Consider the following 12419-nt stretch of genomic DNA (forward strand, 5'->3'; position numbering starts at 1 on the left):
CTTGTAACACAGTATTGCAAAGTGAATTGCGTGACACATCGTCAGGAGTACCAATATTCACACGACAAACAAAACAATTATTTTGACCGACCGAAAGACAGACAGAAAGACAGACGGAGAGACAGACGGACGGACAGACACACAGACAGAGGGAGAGACAGACAGTCAGACAGAATGACTAACGTTATAACATACATACAGACAGACAGACAGACAGACAGTCGGACAGACGGACAGACAGACAGACATACGGACAAACAGACAGACAGAAAGACAGACGGAGAGACAGACAGTCAGACAGAAGGACTAACGTTATAACATACAGACAGACAGACAGACAGACAGACAGACAGACAGACAGACAGACAGACGGACGGATAGACAGACATACAGACAGACACACAGTCAGACAGAAGGACTAACGTTATAACATACAGACAGACCGACAGACCGACAGACCGACAGACAGAAAGACAGACAGACAGTCAGACAGAATGACTAACGTTATTACAGACAGACAGACAGACAGACAGACAGACAGACAGACAGACAGACAGACAGACAGACAGACAGAGAGACAGACGGACGGATAGACAGACATACATACAAACAGACGGACGGAAAGACAGACAGACAGACGGGTAGGCAGACAGTTAGACAGAATGACTAACGTTATAACAAACAGACAGACTGTCGGACAGACAGACAGACAGATAGACAGACGGACAGAAAGACGGATGGACGGACAGACAGACAGACAGACAGAAAGATAGACAGACAGACAGGCGGGGAGACAGACAGTCAGACAGACAGACTGTCTGTATCATCATACAGATAGACTGTCGGACAGACAGACAGACAGACAGACAGACAGACGGACAGAAAGACGGATGGACGGACAGACAGACAGACAGAAAGATAGACAGACAGACAGGCGGAGAGACAGACAGTCAGACAGAATGACTAACGTTATAACATACAGACAGACGGACGACGGACGGACAGACAGACAGACAGACAGAGAGACAGATTGACGGACGGACAGACAGACACACAGACAGACGGAGAGACAGAATGACTAACGTTATAACATAGACAGACGGACAGACAGACGGAGAGATAGACGGACGGACAGACAGACACAGAGACGGAGAGACAGACGGACGGACGGACAGACAGACAGACCTGTGCCAGCCCACATCCCGCAGTACTGCTACAATCTTTGATCAACCTCATGACGTCCAACAGAGGGGCCGGTCCGCTCATCGTCGCCAGCCTCAGCCTGCACAGTAATACACATTGGGTTAGGTGAGATGAGGTAAAGTTAGGTCAGGTGAGATGAGGTAAGGTTAGGTCAGGTGATGTGAGGTGAGATGAGGTGGGGTGAAGCAAGAAAGGTTAAGGTGGGGTGGAAATAAAGTACACACACACACATACGTTTACACGCATACATACACACACGCACGCACAAACGCACACGCAAACACACATACATTCACACTGTCACACACCCCCACCATCGATTCCCAGTCCATGTTAAAATATTTAGTCAAAACTTGACTAAATGTAAAAAATCAACCATAACAACAAAACTTCTCCCCTGAAATGCGCAAGCGCTTATTATTGAAACTTATTCCCCCCTCTGCTTCTTTACCTCTGTAAACTTGTAGAGCTAGTTATTTTTCGATAATGACCCAGCAACCAAACAAATAACGAGCCAGCAACAGCCTGAATCCTCGATAGTGCAATGGGTTGAGAAGCTGTTCTGTTTTGGTACTACTTTTGCGACTGAAAAGTTCCGAACGCTCTATACGTACGAAGTATACATCTCTGGAGCAAACAATACAAACATACCGCATTTAAATTAACAACTACAGGCCTGAACACATGAATCTCCATATAAAATCCATGAGTTCGGTTGTTTTCTGAATCTAGATCTGCCGTGCTCAAACCGTTCATCACAAGCAAATTCCCAAGGCAAGTAACTCATACTCTAGCCGACAAGAGTAGTTCCCCTTCTTTTAACGCAGTTTCTTCGACAACACTGACTGCAATCCGACGGTCAGTTTTCAACAATATTTCATTTTATAAACAGATCACACGCAACCAAATGCACACATCTCATCAATTTAAACAACATAAAGCGGTTTCATACACTATTTTCCCCAGAAAACTGAACTTCATACAGTAATTAACGTTGGAACACGGGTGCAAAAGTTCGTCTGCTAGTCCCATTTGACGAAATAACATTATCCTAAGCGATACTAAAACATAAACAGAACACACAATATCTGCCTTTACCGCCACAGCAGAATAACAGCATATCTGTGTACTTGATTTTAGTCTAAAACTGGGAAACTGACAAGAAGTGTTAACAGAATGGAATGATTTGCACGGAACTATACAACCGCGCATTAATCGATCGCCTGCGCAGGTTGACTGGTTGAGTGATTCAGATTCGATCAAACTTTCGCACAAAAACTCCTGTTTTCTTTGAATAACTGAAGAAAGGAGGAATAAAGAGGTTACACACCTCGTCTCAGTGATTATTAAAAATAATGGTCTCAGTTCGCGGTCATGAAAAAGCTCGCTGAAGCTCGCATTTTTCATGATCCGCCAACTTCGACCATTATTTTTAATAATCACTGAGACTCGGCATGTAACCTCTACATAAGCACAGTCAACATCTGCCTAGGTCCCACCCACAACTCCCTTTTCCTTGAGCACAATTAATGTTAGGTGTGTTTTACAATGTTTTGATAAATTTGTTTTAGTTTATCTCTACCTTCCCTCGTACTCTTAACCCCGCCATAAAAGGATCAACCTGAATTGTTTTATTTTGTATGCATGAAAATAGCGATATCTGAGCTCCAGTTTGAATGTCGTTCATTTTACGCAAAAGCGTGAGTCAAATTTCACAGTCACAAAGAAGGAAACAGGCGAGATGAGATAGAGCCTAAGCAAAACAAAATGGATACCACAGAGACACTCGTCCGCTTCTTTGGCCTGCTCCGCGCGGGATACATAGCTCTGGTACTTGAATGGTCGCCTTTATTTAAAAAAAACACCTAGAAATGTTCTGTAATTCTCTCAAAATGGATTCAAGACAATCAGACCACTATGATTTTGTGACTGACATAACTTTTGCGGAATGGATGCTAATTATTTCGTGATAATGACTATTACCATATACAAGAGAGTTACACTCCTCGGCAAGCCTCACAGCCAGCAATATCATTTGTTTACAAAATAAAATTCTCTTCCAACGCATATTTTACACGGGCAGAGGACAGGTGGTCGCTGAATTTCACGTGGTTACACAGTAACCCAGTCGTGCTTTTGAGGCCTGAGAGGGGGACAATTTCGTAGTCCTCATGAAGACCTGATAAATATGCCTTCTCGAAAAAATACTTCATTTGAAAAAAAGAAATGGTCCTCTTACCAAAAAATGAATTATGAACAAATACTAGCCTCTCAACAACAGTGTCAGGTAAGAAAAAGCAGGTATCAAGGTACCTCACACGATCTATTCTTCAGTGACACACACACACACACACACACACACACACATACGGACGAGGAGCACCTTAGGTACCGGTCATACGCAGACGGATCTGTGTGACTTCTGTACGTACGAAATCCACATTAGGTACCGTTTGGCTATACACAGTGTGTAACCCGTACGGACGAAGGCGTTAAGTACCTGTTTCCTATACACACTGATGGTTGTGTATAGTGTCAGTAAAGTGTGAATAGGTGAGGATGGAACTTTAACCGTCGATCACTTTACATGTATAACCTCAATTAATATGTTGCATGTTTTGCTTTTGATTTGTATGTTCCTTACTTTGTCATTTTGTTGTTTATGTTTATTTGCTTGTTTGCTTACTTGTCGATTGTTTGCTGGTTCGTTCGTTTACTTTGTTTATTTGTCATGTTGCTTTACTTGTTTATCATTTATTAGACATTTGTATTAGAAGTAAGGACCGGTTGTAAGAAAAGGCGTCACCTTAAACCTCTATCCTTGAAAAATAAAGTTCCATCATCATCATCATCTCTCTCTCTCTCTCTCTCTCTCTCTCTCTCTCTCTCTCTCTCTCTCTCTCTCTCTCTCTCTCTCTCTCTCTCTCTCTTTTTACATTTAGTCAAGTTTTGTCTGTGCCGGTGTGCGTGCGCGTGTGTAGAGCGATTCAGAGTAAACTACTGGACCGATCTTTATGAAATTGTACATGAGAGTTCCTGGGTATGATATCCCCGGACGTGTTTTTTCTTTTTTCGATAAATGTCTTTGATGACGTCATATCCGGCTCTTTGTAAAAGTTGAGACGGCACTGTCACATCCTCATTTTTCAATCAAATTGATTGAAATTTTGGCCAAGCAATCTTCGACAAAGGCCGGACTTCAGTATTGTATTTCAGCTTGGTGGCTTAAAAATTACTTAATGACTTTGGTCATTAAAAATCTGAAAATTGTAATTAATTTTTTTTTATAAAACGATCGAAATTTACATTCATCTTATTCTTCATTATTTTCTGATTCCAAAAACATATAAATATGTTATATTCGGATTAAAAACAAGCTTTCAAAATTAAAAATTAAAAATTATGATCAAAATCAAATTTCCGAAATCGATTAAAAAACAATTTCATCTTATTCCTTGTCGGTTCCTGATTCCAAATCATATAGAGTTTGGATTAAAAACACGCTCAGAAAGATAAAACGAAGAAAGGTAGAGAAAAGCGTGCTATGCAGCACCGCGCTAAACCACCACCGCGCTAAACAGTCTCGTCAGTTTCACTGCGTTTTGCGCGAGCGGCGGACTACGGTCACTGTAAAAAAAATGCAGTGCGTTCTGTGAGTTCCACAGCTTGACTAAATGTAGTAATTTCGCCTTAAGCGACTTGTTTTTTTTTGTTTTTTTGTTTTTTTTAAATTGGAGAAAACCTATTTCTTTTTTTTTCTCTTTTTTTTGTGATTTGCATGGTTGTTTATACAAAAAGCAATTGAGGAGCCATACATGGTTACTTTTTTTTCTCCTTTTTTTTTTTTTCCTTATTCTCGTCCATCCGCTCTCTCCCACCCCCCTCATAATATTCACAAACGTCATATATCACTTCACCTCATCTCGACTTATACATTACTCACATACTTCCAATGTACATTTCATTTTCCAATGTACTATTCAAATCGTATCTATCACCATACTTATATTTACTAATACACATTTTTGCAATCAAAATAATGTGATTAAGTACCTTATTATTTTGGCATATATTACTAGGTTGATAACCAAACAAGACATCGTGTTCTGAGAATATAATGGACAACATTTTCCCAAAAGCTCGTCAACTTCTCACATTGCCCAAAAAAGTGTTCAACATAATCAATGTGTTTACAAAATGTACATAATTTTGTTTCTCTAATTTTCATTTTTTTTAATAATATATTCGTGGGATAAATATTATGTAATATTTTCCATTGTAACAATCGCAATCTTTCTTCTTTTGTACATTTGCTTGCTAACAGCCAATAATTGTGATCTAGTTTAACCTGATATTTATGTAACCAAAATGTAACAGCGCAAGGCTCGCTCGCTTTGGACTGGACAATCAGCATGCGAAACTTTCTCGCGGAGGGGTTAATGATCACAGGGTTCCGTGTGTCAAGGTCATTATTGTGTTCGCCTGCTCGCGGGCTGGCTGTGTTTTTGCGAAGTGCAAGCGCTCGCACAGCAGTCTTTGCGCCGTACTAAAAAAATCTAGAGGGACTGTATCCTATCTTTGTGCACAGCTGGTTAAAAGGAATCATATCTCCGTTAACCCAAATATCTTTCACCGTATCTAAGTGCGCTTCTATCCATTTTTTTAAAATATAAGCTTTTATTTTTATAAACCACTTTTATATTGTTCCACAAACATTGATCGCCAAAGCGATCTTCTTTCTCATAAATCAATGCTTTATTATGGATTCATTTTAAGAGAACTTCTGTCCAAAAGTTTGATCGAATGCATTCAATACCTTGGAACAGTTTTAGTGGTGTTGTGGCTTTAAAACAAAGTAAATTTCTTCCCAATACCTGATAAAGACTTAATGGAATCGTTGTCCACGTTTCATGTTTTTGTTGTTGAAGTTTTGCTGCCCATGTGAGTAAAAAAGAAGCATGCATATCGTGGACGTTTATCATGTTAATACCACCTTCTTCCACCACATTACACAATACATTTCGGCTTTTGTATTTGAATACTTCCTTTTCCAGAGAAACCTGAACAAAATAGTATTCAACTTATCGAGAACTTTAACAGGGGCAAGAAGCGCCTGCATAACGTAAACAAATTGTGAAACTAAGAAGGACTTAATAATACATAATTTGCCGCTTATACTTAAATTTCTTCTTGACTATCTGCAAATGATTTGTTCAACTTTTTCAAGTCTTTTGGACCAATTTTCCATAATTTCAGAGGCCGGGATGTCCTTTTTAAAACTGACTAATTCCCATGATTTTAACCTGGGTATTCCATTTAATATCGCAATATTTCTCTTGACAGTTTATACGCGATCCCAACCACATTGCTTCCGTTTTACTTTTATTTAATTTTAAGCGAGATATATTGGAGAAATCATCAATGATTTTCGTTCGTCATTTAATTGAGGAATATTTGAATTAAGAACTTTACTTTCAGCATCCTCCTCAACAAAATTCCCATTTTTATCAAACACGTTATTGTAAAATCTCACTTGCTCCTGTAAAATTCCTTTTTGCGTCGTTATTGAGAGCCATTTTCATCAATTAATCTGTCCATAAATTTTAAATTAGCTTTCACTTTTTCCATATTTAAAAAATATAATATCCCTCCACATGCACAATTCTATATAACATATTACAACCAAATACAATAGCAAATAAGCAAAAAAACATGGTTTGAAAGGGTAGCTGTATTGGGTTTTTTTCGAACGATGTAAGGATCACTATATCCCGCCAAACCGCAACACGGTGGCCTAGTGGTAAGGCGTCCGCCCAGTGAGCGGGAGGTCGTGGGTTCGAACCCCGGCAGGGATACCTAAGACTTTAAAATTGGCAATCTAGTGGCTGCTCCGCCTGGCGTCTGGCATTATGGGGTTAGTGCTAGGACTGGTTGGTCCGGTGTCAGAATAATGTGACTGGGTGAGACATGAAGCCTGTGCTGCGACTTCTGTCTTGTGTGTGGCGCACGTTAAATGTCAAAGCAGCACCGCCCTGATATGGCCCTTCGTTGTCGGCTGGGCGTTAAGCAAACAACCAACCAAACAAACAAACAAAATATATCCCGCCAACTAGAGTTATTACGGCTTGTTGATTTTGCTGATATAAAAGTCATTTTTTCTCACTTCATTGGTGCAAACAGTGTAATTTTGTGTTGTAAATTTTATTGATATGCAATTGTTGTTATATTTGTAAGCATAAGAGAGAGAGAGAGAGAGAGAGAGAGAGAGAGAGAGAGAGAGAGAGAGAGAGAGAGAGAGAGAGAGAGAGAGATTTTTCACTCCATCAAAGTGTCTCCTTTTGAATGCTAAATATAAGTCAGGGAATACGTCTAAAAATGGCATCCAAATTCCAGGAAATATGTATATTACCTGGATATTTTAGGGAATATATATATTCATTGAGTGAAACAGGGAATACGTATAAATCAAATCTCTTATATTATTAAAAGCTGCATCAAAAGGTTTGCAACATTGATATCGGGACTACACAAAATAGAATGTTTATATAATGGGTGGTGGTGGATAATGCTGTCTGGATTAAAATATAAAAAGAGGTAAACAGGTGGCAAACTGTATTAAGTTTCACTGACGGTCTAGTCTTCAGTGACAGTGCAAATAACAAATCAGAGGTGATTCTTGCTAATCATCAAGCTTTTATTTATCCGCATGAATTTAGCAATGAAAAACGGATTGACAATTAAGGTTAAAGAGAGAGGAAGGGAGAGAAAGAAGGAGGGGGAGAGAGAGGGAGGGGGAGAGAGGGAGGGGGGAGAGAGGGAGGGGGGAGAGAGGGATGCGTGGGGCTGGCGGTGGGGGTGGGGGGCCGTGGAAAGGAGCAGCTAGTCGTAGTTGCCTAGTCAGTCTACGGAAAATGGCACCATAACCAAGGATTTATTGCTAAAGAATTTCTGTTTTCAGATTCATGTTCTGCTATGTTTGTAGTATGTCTGGTCAAAAATCGAGAAAAATATAATTAGTTTTAAAAAAGTTATCAAGTGTGTTTGTCAGTGTGTATTTTGTCACAAAGCGATTCTACGTTTTTTACATTGTCTGAACTGGTTTGACACCACGAACATCAAATATAACATGCAAGTCACAGTTTATGATTACAATATAAAAAAATGTCTAAGATATTAAAAATCAAAAGGTCAAGGTCATTGGGTCATGAGGTCAAATTTGTTGTTTATGCGTGAAGTGAAGGCTGTGTAATCATTTTCAGCAGCATAACGAATATTTTTTTTATACACGCACTAAACACACACACACACACACACACACACACACACACACACACACACACACACACACACACACACACACACACACACACACACACACACACACACAGACGGGAAATTCCAAAGTAATTGGTACACAAGGTCATATTTATTGTTTTCAACTAAAAGTAGAATACTGTACTCATTTTAAACCAAACATCATCTTTGTGAAGGTTGTGTTCTACAAAAACATAAGTATTCCTGTACAGGAGAATGTAAGCGCACTCAAGCAACATGTAAAAAGGCCACAAAGTTTGCAGTGTAAACTAAGAAAAGTAAGATGAATGATGTCAGGAAGTCGCTGGATAGTCTACCGCGTGACAAGGGAGCAGGGTATACAAAAGCAAACCATTCAAACACAAGCAATGAAACAACAAACGTAAACAAGGCAATTGATTAGATAAAGCATCACATAATCAAATAATCGACAACATTTTAAATTCAAAGCACATAACTCCAACATCATTACACAAACATTGCACAACATTCATAAACATTATTGACCAATAATGTATTCACAGCGTTAGTCATGCATTGGTCGACTGCAGACTGCAGAATTGAGCATCAAAGCAGTCATAAAACACTCAATGAATGCATTCACTGAATACAAATATCTGTGAACACATTCCGTAATCAGAAAAAAATCAGGAAACAACAGGAATGATAATAATTATGTCCCTTGAAAAACATCTCACAACATCAGTCACTGTCATAGAAATAAAGAAAGGCTCCAATACACATTTGTACATTTGAAAAACATCTCACACCGGTCACTGTCATAGAAATAAAGAAAGTCTCCAATACATATTTGTACATTCTCCAAAGAGCAATGCTAGTTGTTCTCTTAATCATCTGTCTGTAGAAAGGCCTGCCCAACATCGATCCGTCCTGCGTACATGGTGACCGGCTTGGAAGCTCTGGTAGACATCCTTGTGAGTTTCTTTCAGCTGCAGCATGTCCTGGAGATACAGGTGGAGGGATTTGGTGTAGAGGTTGTGCCCTGCTGCTGCCATGAAAGGCATCATTTCATGGACAGTGGACAGATGCAGGTCCCAGTTTCCTGTGCGTTCAGCTTTGAGGAACTTGCGCAGAATGTCAACCATGTCCATGTACTGAATCCACAGTGCAGCTGTGGGGTGGCACTTGAGGGTTTGCTTTTGGCGTTCTAGTTTTAGCTGAATCGATGCGATTGTCTCATCAACGCAAACTTCTCCTAGCGGGATAGCTCCACTCATCAACAAGTCCCACATGTTGGCTGCACGGGCAAGGTCCCCATCAGGCTCCTCACATGAGACAGGAGCATCTTCATTTGCTGATGGCACGATATCATCCACTGTCCCAGCAATTTGCACATCTTCTGGTACATCTGTGCTATCAATTTCCTCAATGGAGACGTCACTTAGTGTCACATCCAGGTCTGGGAGTGGCAGAGAGATTTTGAACGTTTGTGAGGTCAGGAGTGCGTTCAGAGCCGAGTCAACCAGAAAGTGGCCTCTAACTGCTCGGGACACTGCCTTGCCTTGAAGCATGTAGTTGACAGCTGTTGGTGCATATGTCAGTTCTAGCACCTCCTGCAGACCGCTGCCCTCCATCAAACGTCCAATGCAGCCCAAAAAGCTCATTTCCATGTGAAAACCTTCAAGCCTTAGAACAATGGAGGCCAAGTCAGCATCATCAGGTTTGTTGGCGACGATCTCATGGGCTTTCCAAAATAGGGGCTGGTCGAAAGTGAGCACTGGAGTCGAGCCATGTCTCTTTGCTTCCTTCGCCGTGAACAGCAGTGTAGAGTGAATGCAAGTCAGATCACCAGGGTTCATGTCGATCATTGGCAAGAAGAAAACGCTCGACTTACCAGGGTGACGGTCGTTGTGGACAGCCTGCATCGTTCCAGACCATGAAGGTCTTGCAGGCTTCAGCGGCCACACCACCTTCCACAAGACATCAAGGTGTATAGATGGGTCAACAGCTCGCAGGTTTTTTAGTTCCCTGTATGTAGTGTTCCCAAAGTGAACTGCCTTTGACTGGAAATACACGATGTCAATTGTTCCCTTTTCTTTTGAATCTTTGGAGGTGACATCCAACCTAGGAATAGGCGTTGTTCGTCGTGTTCCAGGAGTTGTGGTAGCAATCATTCCCATACCATGGAAAGAATTGTATCCATCCAAGGTACAGGAATTGTGATCCACATTGTCAGCCACGTATTGTAGAATCACATTCTTGGCACATCCTGGAATATCTGTACTTTGGGACACAGCTGCATTTGCCTCAAATCTCTGCACCTCTGTGTAGGAAGACGAGAAGCCCATCGCATTCAACACATCGATCAGATATCGGGAGCCAAAATGGTGGTGCATTTGGACTCCAAGTCCAATTTGAAGTGGGGCGATGACAACCCTAGGTCGAGCTGCCTGGACAATTGCTTGTCCCACAGATGCAATTTTATTGTCAGCATCTTTTTCGCTGAAAATCAAACGCAGGAAAAGCTGAAGGGACTGGGGAACAAAGTCCAGGTTGTACGCCCCTGAAGAAATATCCTCTGATGTTGGATATTCCTTGTTTGTCGTTGCAGAAGCAGCTTTTATTTCATTCTTTATCAGTGCTGCAGCAGCTTTCACCAGCTTCAGTTTTTCACTTTCATCGTCATTAGTCTTCGGAGAATTGTAGAAATCATGAAGAATGGATTTAGCTGTTGTGCGGAATGTTACAACATTAGACTTGCCCAGAATGTTCGCTATGATGATTTTTTCATCAAATCTCTCCAAGAGCTTTTCCTTCATCCATTTGGTGGTGTAACCAACCCCTCCACTGAACTCTTGCATTTTCTGCACAAGCTCTCCGATGGTGATCTGTTCGTCATCGTGGTTAATGAGATATTCTGCTGTTTTCTCAAAAACTTCAAGTTTTTCAGTGTCCGGTGGTCTACCCACACTTCGGCTTGGAGCGTTTGTCAGTGCGTATGCACCTGGCTTGTCATTATAACGTTTGGGAATTGACAGACCAAGCGCTCTGAAGTTACAGTTACAAGTTATATGGTACACAGCATCTGCTGCATGCAGGTCTCTTGCAAATTCAAGCTTTCCCTTGACGATATCTGCCCACTCATCATTTCTTTCGTCACATTTTTTCAAAATTTCAGTTTGTAAAGATAATGTTCTGACTCTGTATGCCTCATCAGGTCCACGTGTTTTGGAAAGATTTACCCGAGTCCCACAGAAAAAGCAGCAACTTGCAAAGTCAAATCTGTGTTGCTTAGATCGTGTGCTTCGCTCTCCAAGCTCAGTCTTATCGGTATCTCTGTTTTGCTGTCTTAAGTCTTTCTCGATATTATTGTCGTTGGTGTAATCCCTTCGACACTCGATATGCACCCTTTGACCAACTGTAGGCTGAACGGTTCTGTTCTGTCTTCTCTGGCTCGAATCCTTGATTCCTGTATCAACAAACAAATAACATTGCTCACTACAAACTCTTTTTTATAGACATTTCAACAGAAGCACGCAATTTGTTAACCGGCTATGACCCCACACACTTGCTTTGATAAGTCTCACTGGATGACACCCAGTAATACAACAAACTACAAATACAGCACAACATGTAAAAGAACACCAAAGGGAAAAAACAACAAAAGAACAAAAACAAACAAAATAAAAAAGGACATAAAACAAACAAACAAACAAACAAACGTTATAGTATACAGAACACTAAGAAACTCAAATTTATCATAAGAATTGAAACAAATCAAGAGAGAGAACATACTTGCACATCCTTTCTTTCCCAGGGTATTAAACTCGACGTCACATGGTTCGTTGCATATTGGACAGGTTTTTAATGGATCATCCATTGTGGTAGCCTTTGAAGTGCTGCAAGTAAAATAGTTTTCATGAACACAAATTTGTAATGTT

The 12419-nt window shown here is 40.6% G+C and overlaps 1 protein-coding gene across 2 annotated transcripts in view; it reads right to left on the reverse strand.

The window, feature by feature from the left end:
* The window catches only part of LOC138966254 (kynurenine/alpha-aminoadipate aminotransferase, mitochondrial-like), a 119953-nt gene that overhangs the window by 21016 nt on the left and 86518 nt on the right, over window positions 1-12419 (reverse strand). For both annotated transcript variants that reach the window (XM_070338394.1, XM_070338395.1), the window contains one exon: window positions 1186-1282. In XM_070338394.1, coding sequence (XP_070194495.1) covers window positions 1186-1282 — 97 coding nt within the window. The remainder of the gene's footprint in view (window positions 1-1185; window positions 1283-12419) is intronic.

This window comes from Littorina saxatilis, linkage group LG5, assembly GCF_037325665.1.
Source record: "Littorina saxatilis isolate snail1 linkage group LG5, US_GU_Lsax_2.0, whole genome shotgun sequence".
NCBI classification, from domain to species: domain Eukaryota; kingdom Metazoa; phylum Mollusca; class Gastropoda; order Littorinimorpha; family Littorinidae; genus Littorina; species Littorina saxatilis.